Here is a 23466-nt window from a genome sequence, read left to right as displayed (position 1 = left end):
CAAAAAAACCCACAGTATGAATTTGTCTTATGCCATATCCCTTCTTGTGGACTAGAAGAGGTAATATTGCTGAAGAACTTTGATATCTTTGATAACAATGATAGTTCCAATTTAATCAGTATTATTCTCAAAGATCAAGAAAAAGCTTCTATTTTAGGATCAGCATACAAATGATGAAATCAACCCCTCCCCGCTTTTTTTTACAGATCCAAAGTTGATTAATACAATAGCCAAGAAAATGGCTCTCACTTGCTCGATTGATGGGGTATTGAGACTGGAGTCGACAGAGATGTTTTAATTGCTTCTCAGTTGTTGTAAAATTTTTGCTGAAAAATTCTGAAATAAAGAAAGATGTTTTTCCCTTGCCATTCTCAGAAAAGTTCTTTCTCATTGCCTTGATTGCTGAGTGTGATGGAACTGCTTTTTCTCCAACATACTGGAAAGACAATTCACCAAATGGGTGGAAATTTTTAACAGCTGGAGTTTCACAGACACCCTTGTCTTTTGCAGTTTTGCTCCTCACGTGATATTGGTTTGTTGCTGGAAAATGTTTGTCAGGATGACACGGGTTTTGTTTACTGCATGCTTTTGTAAATCCATTTGGTGGTTGATGCTGGTAAGAAAGAGAAGGATGCTCAGGGATACATTTGCTTCATAACCTCATTGATAACCCAGCTGTTAAGAGATCTAGAGAATGTGCTAAATAAATATAGGCAACGTCTTTTCCGATGGGGGGGCACACTTTTTGGGAGGTGGATTCTCCAAAATATTTGGACATAACGTCACAGTAAAGAAAAGACACATCATCACAGAATCAGCCCCAAATTTTTGGCACTTCCCCCATCTCTTGGGATGCATGTTGTATTTAAATAAAATAAGTATGTCAAATGGAATGAAGTCTTGATACATTATTTTTTATTTTTATTATTATTATTATTATTATTATTATTATTATTATTATTATTATTATTATTATTATTATTATTATTATTATTATTATTAAAATCTAACTTTGGGGCAATCAATCTTAATGGTACAATCATGGATGGAGAGATGCAAAGCAACAGCATCCCATCCTTAAAAGTTGTATGTGGTCCATAAGTTGCCCATGTTTATCTTAAACATATGTGACTAGACCAGTGGTGGGCAACCTTTTTTTTCAACTGAGCCAAATCTCGCCAAAACCACGATTGAAATTTATTTTGAGAGTCACATTTTTAAAACCGAAAATACATAGGATGGTACACTGTTTTTAGTTTCAATAAACTCTGGCATTTGAAGCACGCAAGTCTTAAAGCTGTCAAGTTACAAGATCCTTGCATCCCTAACCCTTTAGGAAAAAAAACCCAAGGGGTCTTCAAACCTGACAGCTTTAAGACTTGTGGACTTCAACTCCCAGAATTCCTCCTCCAGTCCTGTTGGCTCAGGAACTCTGGCATTGAAGCATGCAAGTCTTAAAGCTATCAAGTTGCAAGACCCTTGCACCCCTAACCCTTTAGAAAAAAAAACTCCAGGGTCTTCAAACCTGACAGCTTTAAGACTTGTGGACTTCAACTCCCAGAATTCCTCCTCCAGTCATGTTGGCTCAGGAACTCTGGCATTGAAGTATGCAAGACTTCAACTCCCAGAATTCTGAGAATTGAAGTCCACCAAGGGCATCAATCATATTAGCCCAGGGATCTGCAAAATTGGCTCTTAAGACTGGTGGACTTCAACTCCCAGAATTCTGAGAATTGAAGTCCACCAGTCTTAAAACAGCCAACTTTGTAGTCCTCTGTGTTAGCCCAAAGCCTGGCGCTGGGCGGGCCTTGCTCCCCCATTGGTGGAGCCCCAAGAAGCGAGGAGGGAGAAAAAGAGACGGAGGCCAAGGAGCTTCCCCCCCGCCCCCTCCCAGCAAAAATCTAACCAGGGAGCCGGGCGGGCAGTAGCAAATTAGCCGATCACGCCGCGTGGGCAGTAGCAAATTAACCGATCATGCGGCGTGATCGGCTAATTTGCTACTGTCCGCCCAGCTCCCCGGTTAGATTTTTGCTGGGAGGGGGCGGGGGGGAAGCTCCTTAGCCTCCGTTTCTTTTTCTGCCTCCTCGCTTCTCGTCCCCGCCCGACTTCAGGATCCTCCCTAATCATTGTGGGTCGAAAAGAAAAAAGGGAAAGGGGCGCTTGTTTTGAAGTGCCCGAGAGGAGGGAGGGGAGCGGGCGCCCGGCACACAGAAGAGCCGCATTAAAATGTGTAAAGAGCCGCATGTGGCTCGCGAGCCGCGGCTTGCCGACCACTGGACTAGACTAAGCTTTTATCTCAGTAATTAAATTACAGTAACCTTCCCAATTCTACTAAATATTTAATATTCATTCATTCCTGTAGGTAGAATTAACAAAAAACAGACAGCCTAGAACCAAAATGAAATTTGTATAGTCCCCTTATATTTGATTTCCAACCTTTATTGCTTTCAAAACATGAAGTCAAGACAAGAAAAATATCCTGAACAATTTTTGGTTTAAAAGCTTGCTCTGTGTGTGTTGCCTGGTATGGTGTTGTGAGCTCAGAAACAGTGCTGCAATAATGCTGAAAAGCCTGTGGCTTTGTTACTTACTTTTGTTCCAATGTTCATATTGGTTGCAGAATGGCGAATATTAGTGGTATTCCACGGTTCTGGCCTGGAATTAAATTGTTCTGCAGTGCTGGATGAATTCTGCCAGGTCAAATCAGGCACAGAGCTGTAAGGCCTCACTGGATGCTTTGCAGAAGGCTCTGGGTTATCTGTTTCAGGGCTGTTATGTGGGGAAATACTTGAAAATTCACAGATCACTTCTTTCTTGGGCTCTTGTTTATCCAGAAAATGTTCAAGAAGGAGAACAGTCCCAGGTTCCGATTCTGAACAAAGCTGAGTCTGTGTAAAAAGGGAAAAATCAGCCCCAAACAATATTAAATTATGATAATGATGGTCAGTGAATTCAGAGCAATGTATGTATATAGATCAATCCGGCTTAGGTTAGGTTGAATTTCATTGACTTTGACAATATGCATACTATATACATTAAAACAACATCAAAAACTCATAAAATTGTAACTTTTCAAAAATATTATGACTTAAGTGCTGAGTAAATTGCAAAGATGCAATTGTCTGCTTACACTCTGTTCTCATTACTGTAAAAAACAAAGCTTGAACATTATTATTTTTAAAAAGCTTGGTATATAACTTTAATTAGATTTGGAGGCTGAAAAATCTTTTTTGTATATGTTTGTCACATGCATTTAAGCTATTTCTTCATTGCTTAAAAAAAATCTATCTTCAATTCCAAGTTCAATTCCATACACTCATCAGGTCAGTATAAGAATCAAAAGTAGTGAAAACCCTAATTTTATTTGTTGAAGCTTCACTCTAGATAATCTGGTCAATGGTACAGATTGATGGACATGATACAATGGTACAGATTCAGGCACATCTGGAGCAGTGGTGGGTTGCAGGCAGTATGCCCCGGTACAGGCGTACCAGAGCCTGCCTGGAGGACCAGATACCATTCTGGTACAGTGCTCCCAGGGGCCCGCCCGCCTGAGCTCCTTACTGCTCTTTTAAGTCTTCGGCGCTTCCGCGCACGGTGCATACAGCGCCTGCATGATGCTCCGCTGAGCAGCTGCAGTGTCATGGAGGCTCGCAGAGGCACTAAGACGCATGTGCGTGCCGCGCATGTCCATGTTGATGACCCACTTTTGCTCATTCTTGCAGGAAAAAACCCCAATAGTTGTTCAGAAGATTTAACTGATAGAAGGGAAAGCTTTACGTACTTAGCCTTCAGCTACAAACTGCTTTTCTCGCTCTTGCTCTCAATCTCCTTTCCAATATCTCAACCTACTTTCAAAGCAGCTTTTCTACACACAGCTTTCCCTTCTTGTTAAAATATGTCAGAGAATCTCATTGTTTCCCTGATTATCTTAATCTTTAAAATATATAATGAACTTCATCCCTGTTATGCATTGGCTAGATTGCATTCAAACAAAAGAGGTCAAGTAGAGAACAGGTTAAAATAGAATAAGCATACCCTAAACCCTAATATACCGCAGATAGAACATTTACCACATCTAATTTTAATGCTATTATTATTTTATTAATTTTATTAATGCTATTATAATTTATTTATTTTATGTCTAGAAGGCACTAATATAAAAGCTCAAGAAGGTGTGGAAGCTATGGAGATCATATAATTTTTGATTACAGATTGTATAATTTATGTTCAAAACCATTTATGTTCTTATGAAACTCTTCTGCAAGCCTATAGGGTAGTATTTTGGGTCCTCCTACTGTGGCCTCACCTCTTGCCCCTGGAATATAGCTTAGTATTCTTACTGGTATCACTTATCTTTTAAGTGCTATCTCATCTGGAATCATTCCCTTAACATCAGTGTATAGTAAAGAGATTAAGGTTCTCCTACCCAGCTACTTTTTGGAGTAAAAAGATAAAAAAATTACAATAAATCAGTAATCCATATTTTCCAGTGCTCATTACTTGCATTTTAATGGGTAAATTTAAAAGATGCTTTGTTCTGATTTCCCAATTGAGTTATTAATCATTAAACCTGTTTATTTTGTTTATTTCCTGTCAGATTGGGTTATCTCCTCAGCGGAACAAAGGCTGATACCACCAGTGACGTGCGGTGAGGTTTATGGCTGATGAGACTGGTGACATCATCAGGAAGGCGGTGAATGGGACCACGTGTGCAGGAGGCTGAGGCAGCCTCAGCCTCCGGCACACGTGGTCCCATTCCCCGCCTTCCTGAATCAACATGAAGGGGACCGCGGAGTGCGAGCTGCGGGACCGTGGAGCGCAAGCCGCGGGACCGCGGAGCGCAAGCCGGCGGAGCATCCGTGGTCCCCTTCATGTTGACTCAGGAAGGCAGGGAATCAGACCACGTGTGCCTTTTCCCTTTTCCCTTTTTTTTTCTTTTCATGATGAGCGGTGAGGCTCTGCCTCCCCTGCCTCCCCTGACCGCACGTCCCTGGATACCACTAATCATATACCTTAATATTCTGTCATGAAACAGCTATTTTGAGCATTCCAAACTTATGGGCTGTTTCAAAACAATGATGATATGCGTTCTAACAGTTGCTGCAGAACCATTTTGTAGCTCATGATTATAACATGTCTACCTGGTAAATACTGCTACAGGAAGAAAGGCTTTATATGGAAAAATTGCAATGTATTTTTGCTTTGTTTTACCACTACTAGTTCAGATGGCCGACCTGGAAGCAACCCATCTCTGATACAAACCCAATGGCAAAATGTTCAAAGTAATATCTGGAAAATGTCCTTACATATAGAGATGCTATATGTTGATTGCCATGACTTTTTCTCCATCTTGCTAAAATATACAGTGCCAGATAAAAACCATAACAGATCAAAGTTATGCCTGATGTCAGAGGTCAATATTTTTAGACAATACTGGTGATAGGATGTATGGCTAATTGTAACTTTGGGGAACTGTAATATAATGTAATGTAAAGAACAGAAATGAAATATGAAACAAATATATTACATTTTGCAAAATTAAAAGAAAGGGGAAAGTTGCATTAAAGATGACAATGAATTAGGTCTGATATTTTAGAGTGAAATTAATGTATACATACATAGAGGAGAAAACAAAAGGCTAATCATCAATGAAAAGGATAACATATATGTCAGTAAGGTATTAGCTAATATCATTTAGAGTCCTATGGGTGCACATGAAAATAGGAATTCATATACTAATGAGAACTGCATGCTACTACAGTGAATGAAAGAACCAGCATGAATTTTGAGCTAGATGTTTCTGCTGGCACAGCACTTGATCAATGTAATTCTCATCAATCAAAGAACTTTCCAAAAGGAAAAAAAGTTTTTGCACTCTGCAAACCTCCCCAAAACGGCCCGTTTTTCACGAAAACGGGCCCATTCCCCCCCCAAAAAAGGCATGAATAGCCTGGGGGGGGGATTGCAGAATGCTCCTGGGAGGACGGGGAGGCCAAAAACGAGCAAAAAAACGGCCTGTTTTTTGCGAAAACGGGCATGTTTTTTGTCAAAAAAAATTGCATGCATAGCCTTATGGAGGCTTATAGAGGGCTGCTGGGGGTGCCCTCCCCAGCCCCCAGGAGCTCTCTGAAAGCCTCCATAAGGGTAAGCACAGCCATTTTGGTGAAGGGGTGGGGCTTCAGGAAGCAAAAAATGCGTATTCTATGTATCAGACGCACCCAGATTTTCAGCCTCTTTTTTTTGAGGAAAAAAGGTGCGTCTTATACTCTGAAAAATATGGTAATTAAGATAGTGTAGAACAACCAGACAATATAAAAATATAATATAAAATAATACAAAAACATAATAAAATGCATATAGTTCACAGCTGAAGTAATCACATCTACCAATCATATTCAATAAAACCACTGTGCAGGGCTCTATCACATTCATGAGTACCCACACCTATTGGTTAAACCGTGTTTTTAGGGTCTTTTGTATGGCTAACAGCCAATCTGATCCCTGGGGAGATGATGTTTCACAGGATGGATGTTTCACTTTTGCTGCAACTGCTTGGGAGCTTGTGGAGGAGGAATATCAACCCATCTGCACTTTCTCAGCTGATTCCAACCTGGTGTTCAAGGTCCCAAAACCCCGAAGACAACCTCTTCTCATCATCATGTCTTGGAGTTTTTCAAAACACCTTTGCAGCATTTCATTGGCCTACTAACTATGCATTCCTGCTTTTCTGCAATCACTACCTCTCAGTAAAAGTTCCTTTGGAAAAGCAAACTGCTTCAAGAGTTTCTTGAGGTAGGTATTTGTTGTGTCCTGCGAAGGCACGGGGACACAGGAGAAGCCCTGATTGGTCGAGAGGTGCCCGCCGGCTGGCGGGACAAATGCAGCCCCCTCATTGGTTCCCTGTCTGACAGCTCCCATATAAATAGCTGTCAGACGGGGCTTGTTCTGTTCTGTTTTACATTAGTTGGTGTTAATAAACAGTTATTCAATAAACCATCTCCTCAGTCATTGACGTTAACTGAGGCTATAAAAGTATCAACTCTGAAGCAAATCTGGCTGGGGCCATTTTGGAAGCTTCAGGGTTGCCACAATGTGTAGCATGGATAGGGAGGGGGAACACAGTTAGGTGGGCTTTTGTAGCCAAAACAAAATAGTTTCCTCTGGGAACCAAGGACATTCCAACAGGGGCTGGAGAAAGGAGGGGTAAAGTAACCAGGCAACTTGATTGGACAATGTGACTGATTTTAGGGGGAAGGGGGAACTTACACTTTTTAATCAGGTAGAAACCACAGAAACTTTCAGAGAGGATTTCAACTCTGATCTTGCCTCGGCCAAATGAGCGCCCTCTACTATGAGGCAGGAGAACTGCGTGCCTCACCTATGTCAGGAATTTTTAGGCTTTTAACCCTTGCTTAACTCCGCTCGAGTGATCATAAAACGCCTAAAGTCAGACTAGATGAGGCATGCAGTTCTCCTGCCTCATAGTAGAGGGAGCTTTTTTTAGAGGCTTTTTTAAACAGTTAAGCAGAGTCATCCACGGTGAGGTAGCAATTAGCTCAGCCTGACCTCAGCTCTTGCCTTTTTCCTTTTACATTTTTTTTTCTTTTCATGATGACAGAGTTGAGGCTGTGCCTCCCCTGCCTCCTCTGACTGCATGTTACTGATACAAAGAAGCATCTCATGCAAACATTTTCATCTCCTATGTTACCAGTGCCAAATATTAGCATTTACAATAAAGCAAAAATGAATGACAGTCATCACGGAAATGAGATGTTTGAAGAAAGTTGCTAAAGCAACCAGAAGAGATAAAATCAGAAATGAGACGGTAAGAGAAAGAATTGGCATAGAACCAATCTTAATGTACAACAAAAACAGCAAATAAAGTGGTTTGTTCACCTGGAGTGGACGTCCTGGGATTCCATACTGTACCCAGGCATATTCAAAAAAGGGGAGGTCAAAGAACCCGAGGCAGATCCGAAAGAACATAGAGGGGCAACATCAAAGACATTATAATAGCATCAAATTACAATAGTTGAGGCCGCCAGAAGAGCAAGAACCAGAACTTTGTATCTCCTTCAACATCCAAAGTGGAAAAAGAGGAAGTAAAGAAGAAGAAAAATGATCCTAGCAAAAAAAACCAAGTTATGCTTCTCTTCAGCTGAAATTCGTGGAGCTTAAATGTGATTTCTATAATATGTACAAAATGCAACTGGGCCATTCAGGGACTCCAGAATGAAGGAGAATAGAGATGTTTTACGAGTATCTGCTATACTTCAAATACAGCATGTTGTTTAAAGATAAGTATTTACCTTAATAATTATTTTATGCAGAACCATAAAAGCTGTGTGGAGAAATGCTAATTGGAAGGAGGGGAAAAAACAGATGATATAATTATCAACTGAAAAAGATCTTAGATGAGAGAAAAATAATAATATTAAAACATTGCTGCAAAAAAGGGAAGATGAGAAAACATATTTTACAATGTTTATAGAGATAAAAAACGACTGTATTTTTCAGAGTATAAAACGCACCTTTTTCCCTCAAAAAAGAGGGTGAAAATCTGGGTGCATCTTATACACTGAATACAGCATTTTTGGCCTCCTGAAGCCCTGCCCCCTTCACCAAAATGGCCGTGCATAGCCTTTAAGAGGTCTGCAAAGTGCTCCTGGGGGCTGGGGAGGGCAAAAATGAGCAAAAAATGGGCCATTTTTTCTTGTTTTTGCCCCCCCCCCTCCCCCAGGAGCACTCTATAAGCCTCCTAAGGGCTATGCATGCTCTTTTTTTGACAAAAAACGGACCTTTTTATGCTTGTTTTTATGCTTGTTTTTGCCCCCCTCCAGCCCCCAGGAGCACTTTATAAACCTCTTAAGGGCTATGCATGCCCTTTTTTTTGACAAAAGTCTCTTCTCTGGTACCACCAATCAACAGCTCTGAGTGATGGGATCTGGAACCTGCCCCTCCCACCAAATCCAATGGGATGGGTAGATAGGACTGAAAAGAGGTAGTCCCTCAAATAATCTGGTTCTGTGCCATGTAAACATACCTTAAATTATGTAGCAGAGGGAACAAGCATAAAACAAGTATCAAAGTTCAAATATCTAGGAACAACATTTAGCGAAGATGGTAAAATGGACCTTTGTAAGATTAACATACACTGTAGTAAGGCAAACCAAATACTAGGACAGCTAGCTCCACTCCTACAACCTAAGACAATACAGATCAATACAAAGAAGCATCTCATACAAACATATTCATCTCCTATGTTACCAGTGCCAAATATTAGCATTTACAATAAAACAAAAATGAATGACAGTCATCACGGAAATGAGATGTTTGAAGAAAGTTGCTAAAGCAACCAGAAGAGATAAAATCAGAAATGAGATCGTAAGAGAAAGAATTGGCATAGAACCAATCTTAACATACAACAAAAACAGCAAGTAAAGTGGTCCTAAGGGCTATGCGTGCCCTTTTTTTGGCAAAAAATGGGCCGTTTTGGGGAGGTGTGCAGAGTGCAAAAACTTTTTTAAAAAATTTGCCTCTTCAAAATCTTGGTACATCTTATACTCCGGTGCGTCTTATACTCTGAAAAATATGGTATTTTTAAATCTTAAATGTACAATTGTGGATTGAGAACCAACATGACAATCATGAATTTGAAAATTACTGTTATCAAACATCAAGATAGTTATGTTTCCCAGAGAAAAGTGAATTATTTCAAATAATAAATAAATGCAGAAAAATTAGAGCAAGTAGCTGAATCTATATATTTTGGTAGAATGTTTGGGAAAGATGGATAAATAGATGGAGAATTTTTAAGATGTACAAATCCTTATGGTATGTTGCAAAAATGAATGCTGAAACAGACAAAAATATCTGTGTACTGTATAAAATGTACCGTATTTTTCGGAGTATAAGATGCACTGGAGTATAAGACGCACCAAGATTTTGAAGGGGCAAATTTTTTTTAAAGTAGGTAGGTAGATAGAGGGGTAGAGAAGGAGAGAAAGAGAGAGAAATACAGTAGGTGGTAGGGAGGGAGAGAGAGAGTAATTAGGTAGTTAAAGGGATAGAGAGAGAGAGAGAAATAGATAGATAGATATAGAGAAATACAGTAGGGAGGGAGGGAGAGAGTGAGTGTGTAGGTAGGTAGAGGCAGAGAGAGAGAGAGAGAGAGAGAGAGAGAGAGAGAGAGAGAGAGAGAGAGAGAGAGAGAAATACAGTAGATAGGTAGGGAGAGAGAGTGAGTAGGTAGGTACCTTTCCGAAAGTGAAGTCTTTGCACTCTGCAAACCTCTGAGAATGTTAATACTGCTGACTTCTTTTCCTGTGAGTGTGATAACTGATCTGTAATGGCTTTTTAAAAGAGAAGAAGACTGGGAACATTCACTCATAAGAGCAACCTAATTGAGGCTGGCAGAGACTTGTTGCCACTAGAACTCCCAACACTGCCAGACATTCTCAAATATGGGTTACTATTAAGAGAACAAAACAGTGATATGCTAGAACAGGGGTGGCGAACAAGTTCAACAAAAAGAGCCAAAATTTTAAACTGTGAGAGTCAGAGAGCCACACCACGCAGTGACCTGCCAAAACAGACCCGGAAGCAATGTTCCCTCTAATTTTTTTTCAATGTGAGCAGAAAAGTATAGTGTTTGAGCGGCACATTTTCATGCCTGACCACCCGAATTTTTTTCACAGATGTCACCTAAGACAACAACGAAATCAGTATTATTTGAAACTCAAAGTTATGTTTCTTCAAGGTACCCGCTTAATTCAAAGTGTTATATAATATCAGTATCACTTAACAACGCTCCTGCTTAGCAACCAAAATGTTGGCTCAGAAACTCTGGCATTTGAAGCACGCAACTCTTAAAGCTGTCAAGTTACAAGACCCTTGCACCCCTAACCCTTTAGGGAAAAAAACCCCCAGGGGTCTTCAAACCTGACAGCTTTAACACTTGTGGACTTCAACTCCCAGAATTCCTCCTCCAGTCATGTTGCAGCGACGTCATCTGCGTGGATCTGCTCCATCTTTGCTTTCTTCATTGTGGGCAGGGCTTCTGCTGAAGATGCCGACGAGTACGAGTTGCCACCAGAATAACTGCTGCTACCTCCTCCTCCTCCTCCAACAGAATCACCAGATTTGCTCCTGAGCTCAGCGCTGGGTTACCTCTGCCCCCTCCCCCTCCTCCGTGCTTTTGACGAGCCATGAGGCTTTTTTTCCCCTGCTCCCCCCCCCGCCTTCCTATTGGCTCCTCAAAAGCACGGCGGAGGAGGAGGAGGGGGCAGGGGTAACCCAGCGCTGACTGAGCTCAGCTGCTCCGAGCGGAGGGGTGGCGCCGCTGCCACGTGCGGAGATGCCGGCTGGAGATTTGGCGGCTTCATCTTAGCCGCAGCGCCGGGCGGCAAATCCGGCAGTGCTGCCTGTTAGAGGAGGATGAGGAGGAGGTGGCAGCAGTTCTTCCGGTGGCGGTGGGGGCTTTGGGGCTTCACAACTAGCCTCAGTCGCCCCGTGCTCCTCAAAGCAAGTCTGGGGAAGTCCTTTGCAGGCGGCCCGTTCTAGCTGCCTGCAAAGGACCTCCCCAGCTTCCGAAAGGGAGCGCGCGATCCGAGCCACAGTATACTAAATAATGACAAGAGGCAAAGAGCCTCATTTATTTTGGCCGGGAGCCGCATGCGGCTCGCGAGCCGCGTGTTCGCCACCCCTGTGCTAGAAATTACCCAACAGCCAATTTTGCAGGAGACATATATCCAAAAGTGGTTCAAAAGTGGGAATAAGCAAATAGTTCTTTTGTCAACCTTATTGTAAATTCACAAATGACAATCTTGAACAAGAGAGCTAGTATCAAGCCAAAACATATCTCTTGGTTTAGGAAAGCTAGATATCAAAGAGACTTTCAATGTGAAACTTGACAAATTGTTTGATACCCTCAATTGCAAGTATCAAATTGTTCTGTGTGTTGAATTCGGCTGTCCTGCTGGCTGCCCTAAGAGGACGAAGATGCTATTGAAGGATCTTGCTTCTGTTAAAAGGAAGGAACTTGCTGTTTGTTAAAAGAGATAAGGCTGGTTCTTTTGGATTGTACCACATTGGTTTTCCAGATGCGCCCAAGCTGAAATGACTAGTCAAAAGGAAAAAGCGGCAAGATGATGAGAGACAAAGGCTTGTTGAATGTAACTAGAGAAGTATTCCAGATATTTCAATACTTTCAAATGAAGTAATTATCTCTTATGATGAAAATGAAGGACAGGTGATTGATGGTAAAGATGAGGAGCAAAGTAATGGAAGTTATGAAGAGGCCTTAGACCAGTGATGGCTAACCTTTTTCTAAAGATGTGCCAAAACTGTGTGCACGCATGCTGTCATGCACACTTGCTCACCCACCTGCACATGCCCGAGTGACCCATGTGCACATGCATGAGCGATCCCTGCACCGGGGGGGGGGAGGAGATTTTTGCCCTCCGCAGGCCTAGGAGGTTTTCCTGAAGCCTGGGGAGGGCGAAAAAGGTTTTAGGAAAACCTCTGGAGCCTGGGGAGGCCAAAAAACAGGCCCAATGAGCCAACCTGAAGTTTGTTCCTGACCCATTGGGCCTATTTTTCACCCTCTCTAGGCTCCAGAGGTTTTCCTAAAGCTTGGAGAGAGCGAAAAATGGCCCAACGGCCTAAACAAAAGTTTGGGAAATGAGGGCTGGCATTCCGGCAAATATGGCTCTGCGTGACATAGGTTTGCCAACACGGCCTTAAGCCTAATAAAGTACAGATTGAAGTAAGGCCTCTACTTCAAAAGAAAAGATAGAATACTATGGATTGGAAATAACAAATGTCACTATGCAGAGTGTAAGATATAGTGTTGGACTACATGCCACTGCTGCCATTACCACAGCCATCCTCATAAATGTTGGCTTGACCACTGAAGAACAAAATTTGTTTATTAAACATTAAATCACAGAATTAAAGCCTTTTTGCTTTCTCACTTACCAGAGATTCCTGTGCAAAAAAAAAAAAAAAAATCAGCTAAAATGTTTCTCTATTATTCGTACCTGGGCAGAGTCTGGCAGTATAGTTGATCTATTTACCGTCTTTGGCCTAGGAATCTTCGTTTTTTCTCCACTGGACTCTCCTGGGAATTCAGTCTTCTTTTCTTTCAATGTAAGTTTTTGTTCTTGTTTGAGACGCAGTTCCTGCAGCTGATGCCTATTTATATCAATTAATCAAAATGTTATATAACAATTATTCTAGGGAGGCTCAATGCCAAACACTGTTGACTGTCAATTTATGATAATTAATCCGTCTACTAGTGGCTTTTCAAACATCCAAAACAGGCCACGGTGCTCAGAATCAGGATAAGCCTATTATCAGAGATCAGCAGATTTCCTTTATTAATCCGATGTTGGGTAAATATTTGCAAATACTTTGCAAGAAATCAGGTAATGTATTATAAATGGTTTGTAAAATAAGCAGGCAAAGTTAGAAATTCAAGCAGTTAGAATGATTGGCAAGAAGGCAAATGGATCTGTGACTTTAACTTGAAGCAGCTCTCAACCTCACTTAGACTGATTTTTAACATGTCAGGATATATTGAATAAAGTATATGTAGAATATGCTGTCCTTTATCATCAGACTTTATGCACCAAGAGAAAACATTTGCAGAGCAGTACATATGCCTTGGTCTGGAAGACACAAAGATAAAAGCTGGAAGGCAACAGAAACAGAATCAGTTTGCAGTTGTGATTTTTGTTTAGTAGTGCATGATATATCTTAGAGGCAGTAAGAGACCAGTTTGGTATAGTGATGAAGGTGCTGGCCTAGAATGCAGAAGACTGTGAATTCTAATCCCACCTTAAGCATGAAAACCAGCTGGGTTGATTTTGGACCAGTCATTCTTTCTCATCCCATCTCACAGGGTTGTTGTTGTGGGATAACAGGAGGCAGGAATACTAGGTATTGTAGCCACCTTAAATTATACAGAAAGTCCTAAACTTACAACAGTTCATTTAGTGAGTACTCAAAGTTACAGCGGCACTGAAAAAAGTGACTTATGATCATTTTTCACACTTACGGCCATTGCAGCATTCCCATGAACACATGATCAAAATTTAGATGTTCTGCAACTGACTCATATTTATGACAGTTGCGGTATCCTGGAATCATGTGATCACATTTTTGCGAACGTTTGACAAGTAAAGTCAATGGGGAATCCAGATTCACTTAGCAACCATGTTACTAACAAATGCAACAATTCACTTAGCAACGAAAAGAAAAGTTGTAAAATGGGGCAAACTCACTTAACAAATGTTTCACTTAGCAACATAAATTTTGGGCTCAATTGTGGTCATAACTCAAGGACTACCTGTATAGCTATAAACGAGGGGGGGGGGGAACCTATTTCAATAATAGGTAAAGTTAAAGGTTTCCCCTGTCCAGTCATAGCCAACCCTAGGTGCTGGTTCTCATCTCTGTTTCTTAACTGAGGGAGCCAATGATGTTGAAGATGCTTCTGTGGTCATGTGGCCAGCATGAGTATATACTTTGCTAAATGGAATGCTGTTACCTTCCTACCAAAGTGGTATCAATTTATCTACCTGCACTTGCATGCTTTCAAACTACTAGATTGGCAGGAGCCGGAGCAAAAATAGGAGCTCACCCCATCAGGCAATGCTTGGGCCTTGAACCCGGACTGTCATGTTTCCAGCTGACAAGCTCAGTATCTTTAACAGTTGAGCCATTGCACTCCCTCAATATCAATAATAATAATAAAGTAATATATGATTTAGATGATAGATATCATTATATGCTTGTTGACTTTGTACATAAATTTTATTCTGGTCTAGTATACAAAATAAGAGAAAAAGGAAGATAAGCAAACATGATTATATTAATTAAAGATGTCCTTTTCCTTTTTTCAGTTCATTACTGTCAACTGCCCAATGGGCATCCCTGAAAACAGTGGGGAGATGGTCAGCTCAGTTGGACTCCCCCTTCCCTCCTATCTGGTCCATAGCTACCAATAGTCCTGTCAATATTTCAGCACCTGCTATGAAATTTCGTTTACATTTGTTTAAATTGCTTGTAGGACATTTTCCCCATCGTGTCATTTCTTGGAGACTGTATGGACAAGTGCCTCCAGTTTTCTTGATAAGGTTTTTTATTGCCTCATTTTTAGGGCTGAGAGAAAAGGAATGGCCCAAGATCATCTAAGCCTTGGTGCATGTCTAAGTTAGGACCAGAGCTCACACTCTCCCAGTTTCTAGCCTGATGCCTTAACCATTACACCAAACTGGCTTTCTGTAAGACAGTTTATGATCGTTATCCTGAAAAGCCGGATACAAATAATTTTATTGAAGTATTTAAAGGGACAGTGAAGAATTTAATGAGGTCAGTCAACTGTAATGTAATCAAGTAAAAGCAATGCTAGTTTGAAGTTTAGAGATGTTCTTAGAATCTGAGATTTCTCCATTTATTAGCCCATTTCCTCTCCTCTGTAACACTATCCAGCAGGAGAGAGTTCGTTAAGAGGAGGAAGATACTCTAGTTCTTCATAGGCTGATTGGCAAGAGATGAAGTAATAAGCACAGAGAAAACAGATTTTCTGAATGCACATCCTTGCAGAGTTGTGTCATTAGAAATGACTTCAAAAGCTAACCTGATGTGCCTAGACAGCAAACCACCAGAAAGACATATTGCGCGTGCGCACCCACACAGAAAACAACATACACAGAATTACTTCAAGAGGTACTCATGCAAGGGACTGAGTTACTTGGCATTAAATTCACAAATTTTCTGGATAAACATTTAAACTGAACAGCGGGGACAGAGAATTAATTGATACACAACGTTTCTGTCCCCAGCAATCTAAAATTCATAGGGTTATCAGTGCATGTAACATAGATGTTTCTGCGCGTAAGATTATCACTCCTGCTATCAAGCAAAACCAAGCATTTAATAGTGAGTGCCATACCATGTACATGGAATCATACAAGTGGCAAGAAAATAGGGGCAGTCAGGCATAACACAGGGTACTGTAGACAGTAAACACAGGGTCAATCAAAATGGAGTCAAAAGTCTATACACCAATGCACAGAGTATGAGGAATACACAGGGTGAATTAGAAATTCAAGGAAATGAGGGCAGATATGATATTGTTGTCATTATCGAAACTTGGGGAATGAAACCCACAATGGAACATACAACTAGAAGGATTTAAATTATTTAAAAGAAATAGACCAAATAAAAGAGGTGGGGTTGTACTATATATAAGAAATAACTACATCTCCACAGAAATAGAGCACAACAATGATGAGAACTATCTTGAATGCATTTGAGTCAATATTAAAGATTTGGAGGGGGGGGGGAATGACATTGCCATAGGTCTATACTACAGGCCACTCAACCAAGCAGAGAAAGTAGATGAATTTTTTGCTAGTCAGCTAAGGTATGTAGGAAGCACACCACACTAGTAATGGGGGATTTTAACTGCCCTGACATCAACTAGGAAACAAACTCTGCACCAAGTGGAAGATTCAACAGGTTCCTAATGAACCTAGCAGACAACTTTGTTTCCCCAAAAGTAGAGAAGGGAACAAGGGGATCAGCCATATTGGACTTAATTCTCACTAACAGAGAGGAAATGATAGAAGGTGTTGAAGCTACAGGAAGCCTGGAGGCAAGTGACCATGCAATATTGGAATTCAACATTATGCAAATACAAGTAGTAGAACAAAGTCAAACTAGAGTTTTGGACTTTAAGAGAGCTATTTTCAATAAATTTAGAGAGAGCTTGGGAAGAATTCCATGGATGAGAATCTTCAAGTGGGGGAAAACAACTCAAGAAGTTTGGGAAATTTTGAAAAATGAGATTACAAAAGCACAATACCAATGAAGAAGAAAAATAATAGCTCTCAAAAGAAACTAGCATGGCTGCATAAAGAACTCTCTGACAAATTGAAAGACAAAAAAGATAAGTATAAAAAGTGGAAAGGAGACATAACTAAGGCAGAATATCAGAAATACCCCTAGCCTGGAGACACTTCCGGTTTCCGAAGGCGACGGACGTTGGTCCACTGTTTGCTTCTCCGGTGGGCTCCTTTTAGGAGCACAGGCGATCTTGGAGGGACCACCTGCCGTAGGGCGGCTTGCTGGAACCCCCCAGATAGGTGGCAGCCATGGGGGGGGGGTCTCCAGTTTCGCCTCAGGAGCCGGAGAGCGTAGGGGGTGCATAGCAGCACCTTCGCTGAATGGATTCCGGAAGGAAAGAGTTAACTACATGCAGTGGCTGAAGTGCTGGAGGTGAGAAATTCGCTCCAATCTCCTTAATTGCTTTTAACTGATGAGCAGTGGCTTTTTTGTAAGTTGTGGATTCAATCTGTTTGAAGTAGGAAGATTGGAGGGGGGTTGCTTTTTTTCTTCTACCCTTCTCAGGCAAAGCGGCATTTGGACTGTCTCTCAATCTCGGAATGGAGATAGAGAGCAAAAAGTTGAATTAGCCACTTGAACTAACTATGTGAAAAGATTTATATCATAACTGCAAGAACTGATTGCTGAGTTGTTTTGAAAGCTTTATGGAAGTTTTTTATGTTCTGCTCCTGATTCCAAGGGGGAGCCAATATGGCCTGCTTCCGTCTTCTTCGCACTTATAAATGAAGTCTGCCGTTTGAAACTACCTTTGAACAAAGTCTGGCTTTATATTATCCCCCCTGAAGGACTCTTGGAGCCTCTCCTGTTACATAGTCTTTCTCGATTTGGATTATTTGATTTCTTTTTTTTTCTTTTTTTTTTTTGGAGTGACTTCTTGGCTTGGAACTGTGACAGAGGGCTAATTTTCACTTTTGGGTTTACCTGTCTTCTCGGACTCACTCGGCTGTGCGCTTCACAGATGCCATTTCGTTTGCAAAAGATTTATACTCTTTCTGAACTTAGACAATGAGGCCCAGAAAACCACCTACAGGCAAAGCAGCCTCGGCACCGACTTCTACTGCATCCAGTCCAACGATTCAACAGACAAAAAATTCATCATTTTCACAAGAAAGGACTGGAGAGAGTTCAAAAGATTTATCTGTTACTCAAATGTTTCAGGCTCTTATGCAGGGACAAAATGAGTTGAAAAAGGAGGTAGCAGATTTTAGAGAAGAGCTTAAAAGTGTGTAGCAACAAATAACAGAAAATAAACAGAGAATTGGTGTGCTGGAGGAGGGCACAGCTGGGCTGGGGGAGGAGGTTAAAGCAGTCCAGAAGGGGAATATAGAATTGGAAAATTTTATGGCAAAGATAGAACTTGAAAGAATGTCCTTCTTTCTCAGATTCCAGAACCTACCGGAGACAGAAGATGAAGATCTTAATGATATTATGAATACAATTTTAGCAGAATATATTAAAAGAGATAAAGAACAGTTGTGGTGGGATATGGATCTGGTTTATAGGATTAATTCAGCATATGCCAGAACACATAATGTTCCAAGGGAAGTACATGTTAAATTTCTTAGGAAGACCATGAGGGATGAGATTCTGGGGGCTCAGAGGGGGGGGGACCACTAAAATATAAAGATAAAGAAAATGCCATTCTTAAGCAAATTCTGAAAAAAATAAGAGATAAGAGGAGGAAGTATTCCTCCTTATCAAAGAAATTATATAATAAGGGAATTTGGTTTAGATGGTTATTGCCAGAAGGAATGCTGATCTTCTGGGAGGGAAACAGAATTAGAATTAACACAGTTGTGGAGGCAGAGGCCTTCATTAAAAAACATAGTGCCCTCCTAGGGGATGGAAATATAAGAAGTAGTAAAAAAGGCGACAACACACAAGACATGAAGGAGGGAGGTGCTGTGGCTCCGCCTGGGGACAGTGGGGAGGGAACAATAATGGAAAGACTCAGGTCACAAAAATAAACAGTTTGATTCTGTTGCCCCCGAGGATTTGGATAGGTTGCGTGGACGGCTGCGACCCACCACATGTTTAATGGACCCGTGTCCCTCCTGGTTGGTACTGGCATCTTGGGAGGTGACCCGAGGCTGGCTTCTGGGCCTGGTGAATGCCTCATTGGGTGAGGGATCCTTACCAGCCGCCTTGAAGGAGGCGGTGGTGAGGCCCTTACTTAAGAGGCCTTCACTCGACCCAATGGAGCTAGCTAACTATCGTCCAGTCTCCAACCTTCCGTTTTTAGCGAAGGTTGTCGAGAATGTGGTGGCGCAGCAGTTTCCACAACACCTTGACGAATCCGAGTATCTAGACTCACGCCAGTCCGGCTTCCGACCCGGGCACAGCACGGAGACAGCCTTGGTCGCGTTGGTCGATGATCTCTGGAGGGCCAGAGATAGAGGTTGTTCCTCTATCCTGGTCCTATTAGACCTCTCGGCGGCTTTTGATACCATCGACCATGGTATCCTATTGCGCCGGTTGGAGGGGATAGGAGTCGGAGGTACCGTTCTGCGGTGGTTCGGCTCCTACCTCTCCGACCGGAAGCAATGTGTGTTGACAGGGGGACAGAGGTCGACCCCGAGGCCACTCACTTGTGGAGTGCCACAGGGGTCGGTCCTCTCGCCTCTCCTGTTCAACACATATGTGAAGCCGCTGGGTGAGATCATCCGTGGTTTTGGGGTTGAGTGTCACTTCTACGCTGATGATACCCAGCTGTATATTTCAACCCCAAACCACCCCAACGAGGCTGTCGAAGTGATGTCCCGGTGTTTGGAAGCCGTCGGGGTCTGGATGGGGGACAACAGACTTAAACTCAACCCCTCCAAGACTGAGTGGCTGTGGCTACTGGCACCTCGGTTCAGCCAGCTGATTCCATCGCTGGCCATAGGGGGCGAACAATTGCCCCCTGTGGAACGGGCGCGCAATTTGGGCGTCCTCCTTGATGCCCAGCTGTCAATGGATGACCATGTGGCAGCCGTGGCAAGGGGGGCGTTCCACCAGGTTCGCCTGGTGCGCCAATTGCGCCCCCTACTGGACCGGGATGCCCTACGCACGGTCACTCATGCGTTGGTGACGTCCCGCCTGGATTACTGCAACGCTCTCTACATGGGGCTGCCCTTGGGACGTGCCCGGAGACTGCAGTTAGTTCAGAACGCAGCCGCGCGGGCTGTGATGGGGAGTACGAGGTACTCCCACGTAACACCTCTCCTGCGCGAGCTGCACTGGCTGCCTGTGGTTTTTCGGGTGCGTTTCAAGGTGCTGATTACCATCTTTAAAGCGCTCCATGGCACGGGACCTAGTTACTTGCGGGATCGCATCCTCCCACATACATCCCTGCGGCCAATTCGCTCACACAGAGAGGGACTTCTCCTGGTGCCGTCCACTAGGCAATGCCAACGGGCGACACCAAGGAGTAGGGCCTTCTCTGTGATGGGCCCAACCCTCTGGAATGACCTCCCCCCCGACATTAGAACCACTACTGACCTCCGCTCCTTCCGGCAAAAATTGAAGACTCACCTGTTCCGATTAGCAGGCCTGGCATAATTACAACTGTCCCTCCTGGCAAATGTATTAACTGGTTATTTTAGGGGTATTGTTTTTAACTTATTGTGTGTGTTTTAGGGGTTCAAAATCCTATATTTATATATATTGCTTTGTACAGTTCTTTTAATTCCATTTTTAACCTCCTCCATTCTAACTGTACATATTCAATTTTATTGTATTTTGATATATTTGGCATGGACTGTACACCGCCCCGAGTCCCTTTTTGGGAGAGGGGGCGGTCTAGAAGCATGAATAATTAATAAATAAATAAATAAATAAATAAATAAATAAATAAATAAATAAATAAATAAATAAATAAATATATCTGGAATATCATTCTAATTGTTGATATATTAGAAAGTGGCAAAAGAGATGATTGAACACATGGTTGATACAATGTATAATAAGATGCTGTTTCTGCTTATCTTTTATCTTTTTTTTTTTTTTCTGTAAAAAGTTGTGAGAATTGGAGAGATTCCTACCTCTAGCATGATGGAGCTGCCAAAATTTTTTTTGTATATCCACCTACCCTTTTCCCATAAATTTTAAAAACCAATAAAATTCTTTTAAAACAGAAATAGCCCGAGCCTGTAAAGATGAAGTGAGGAAAGCTAAGGCTCACAATGAAAAAAGGCTTGCCACAAAAGTAGAAAATAACAAAAAAAGCTTCTTCCAACATGTTAAAAACAAGAAAAAAGTTAAGGAAACAATTGGTCCATTGCTGGGAGAAAGTGGCAAGAAGGTGACAAGCAACAAGGAGAAAGCAGAACTATTTAACTCATTTTTTGCATCTGTCTTTACACAAAGGGATAAAACAGTCCAACCTATCAAAAACAGCACCACAAAAATCAGATTAGGAACACAAGTTGAAATAGGGAAGAAAATTGTAAGTGAGCACCTGTCTACCCTAGACGAGTTCAAATCACTAGGACCGGATGGATTACACCTCAGGGTTCTGAAGGAACTGGCAGACGAGATGTCAGAATCCCTGAACTATATCTTTCAGAGATCCTAGAGCACCAGGGAACTGCCAGAGAACTAGAAAAGAGCTGATGTGGTCCCCATCTTCAAAAAAGGGAAAAAAATAGATCCAGGAAACTACAGACCTATCAGCCTGACCTCAATGCCAGGAAAGATTCTGGAAAAGATAATCAAGCAATGAATTAACAAACATCTAGAAGTAAACAAAGTAATAGCCAAAAGCCAACATGGGTTTGTCAAAAACGGATCATGCCATACTAATCTTATTGCATTCTTTGACAAAGTGACAAAATTAGTGGATCAGAGGAATGCCGTCGATATAGTTTACTTGGACTTCAATAAGGCATTTGATAAGGTAGACCATAACCTACTACTAGATAAAGTAGAAGAATGTGAGCTAGACAGCACCACCACCAGATGTATTTGTTACTGGCTGACCAACCATACTCAACGTGTAGTCCTCAATGGAACTGCATCTACATGGAGGGAAGTATGCAGTGGAGTACCCCAAGGCTCTGTTTTAGGCCCAGTACTTTTCAACATCTTCATCAATGATTTGGATGAGGGAATAAATGGGGAACTCATCAAATTTGCAGATGACACCAAGCTGGCAGGAATAGCCAACACTCCAGAAGACAGACCTAACATACAGAAGGATCTTGACAAACTTGAACATGTGCAGCAGCTGTCAAAAAAGCCAACACAGATCTAGGCTACATAAACAGAGGGATAGAATCAAGATCACGTGACATGTTAATACCACTTTATAATGCCTTGGTAAGGCCACACTTGGAATACATCATTCAGTTTTGGTTGCCACAGTGTAGAAAAGATGTGGAGACTCTAGAAAGAGTGCAGAGAAGAGCAACAAAGATGATTAGGGGACTGGAGACTAAAACATATGAAGAACGGTTGCAGGAACTGGATTATGTCTAGTTTAATGACAAGAAGGACTAGGTGAGACATGATAGCAGTGTTCCAATATCTCAGGGGTTGCCACAAAGAAGAGGGAGTCAAACTATTATCCAAGGCACCTGAGGGTAGAACAAGAAGCAATGGGTAGAAACTGATCAAGAAGAGAAGCAACTTAGAACTGAGGAGAAATTTCCTGACAGTTAGAACAATTAATTGGTGGAACAGCTTGCCTCCAGAAGTTGTGAATGCCCCAACACTGGAAGTCTTTAAGAAAATGTTGGATAGCCATTTGTCTGAAACGGTATAGGGTTTCCTGTCTAGGCAGGTGTTTGGACTAGAAGACCTCCAAGGTCCCTTCCAATTCTGCTATTGTATTGTATTGCTAACAATTCTTTGCAAAATTGTTTTGTTTTTTCCCCTACTTGACAAAGTTGTGTAGAAGATAGAACCTAGGAAGACCAAAAACAGCTCTAATACTGTTTTTTTTACAAGATACTAGACAACATGGTTTAGAATCTATTCTTCTTAAAATCTCAATAATGGGTTAATACAATTATAAAAAAGCTCTAACAATTTTTTCCAGTAACAAACTGCAGAGATTTCCATGAAAGGGACCTGGTGGTGGGGGATGGGGAAGGAGCTGGAAATGTGGGGTTTGAGGATTAGACTTTATTCTGGAAGTTTGATTTGTGCTAAAGCTTAAAATGTTTCCTGCTGTCTCTGACTTCAGCAGTTACTCAATTTATTATTCATTAGAAGATTTTCAAATTTCTTGCAGATTAGCTTTTTAATGCAAAAGTCTGTCAAGCTTACTTGATAAATGAATACTATCAATCTGGTTTCTTGCAAACTTTTCCCATTCTCCCATTCAAAATAATTGCAGATGTAGGTGTAAATATTTTTTCAGAACTACTATATATTCTAGGTATCTGATGCAGATGAAGTGTTTTATTTCTTTATATAGATTTAGTAGGCGGACTCCTGAATGATTCAGGGCAGCTTACATGGTTAAAAGAAAAACAATTTCAAAAAACATCTGCACCTATACAAAACCCCACCTTATATTTTAAAAAAATATCCCCAATCCACCAGAGCCTCAACAAACAACCCAAT

At 41.6% G+C, this 23466-nt stretch overlaps 1 protein-coding gene across 8 annotated transcripts in view; it reads right to left on the bottom strand.

Annotated features, from left to right (window-relative positions):
• Positions 1 to 23466, bottom strand: part of TTLL6 (tubulin tyrosine ligase like 6) — a 56374-nt gene that overhangs the window by 3518 nt on the left and 29390 nt on the right. For all 8 annotated transcript variants that reach the window (XM_081971378.1, XM_081971382.1, XM_081971377.1 and 5 more), the window contains 3 exons: positions 13044 to 13197; positions 2592 to 2888; positions 250 to 613 (listed from right to left, as the gene is read on the bottom strand). In XM_081971378.1, coding sequence (XP_081827504.1) covers positions 250 to 613; positions 2592 to 2888; positions 13044 to 13197 — 815 coding nt within the window. The remainder of the gene's footprint in view (positions 1 to 249; positions 614 to 2591; positions 2889 to 13043; positions 13198 to 23466) is intronic.

The sequence above is a fragment of the Natrix helvetica genome (genome assembly GCF_964273705.1).
Source record: "Natrix helvetica genome assembly, chromosome: Z".
Lineage (NCBI taxonomy): Eukaryota > Metazoa > Chordata > Lepidosauria > Squamata > Natricidae > Natrix > Natrix helvetica.
This window is presented reverse-complemented; position numbering and strand designations above follow the sequence as displayed.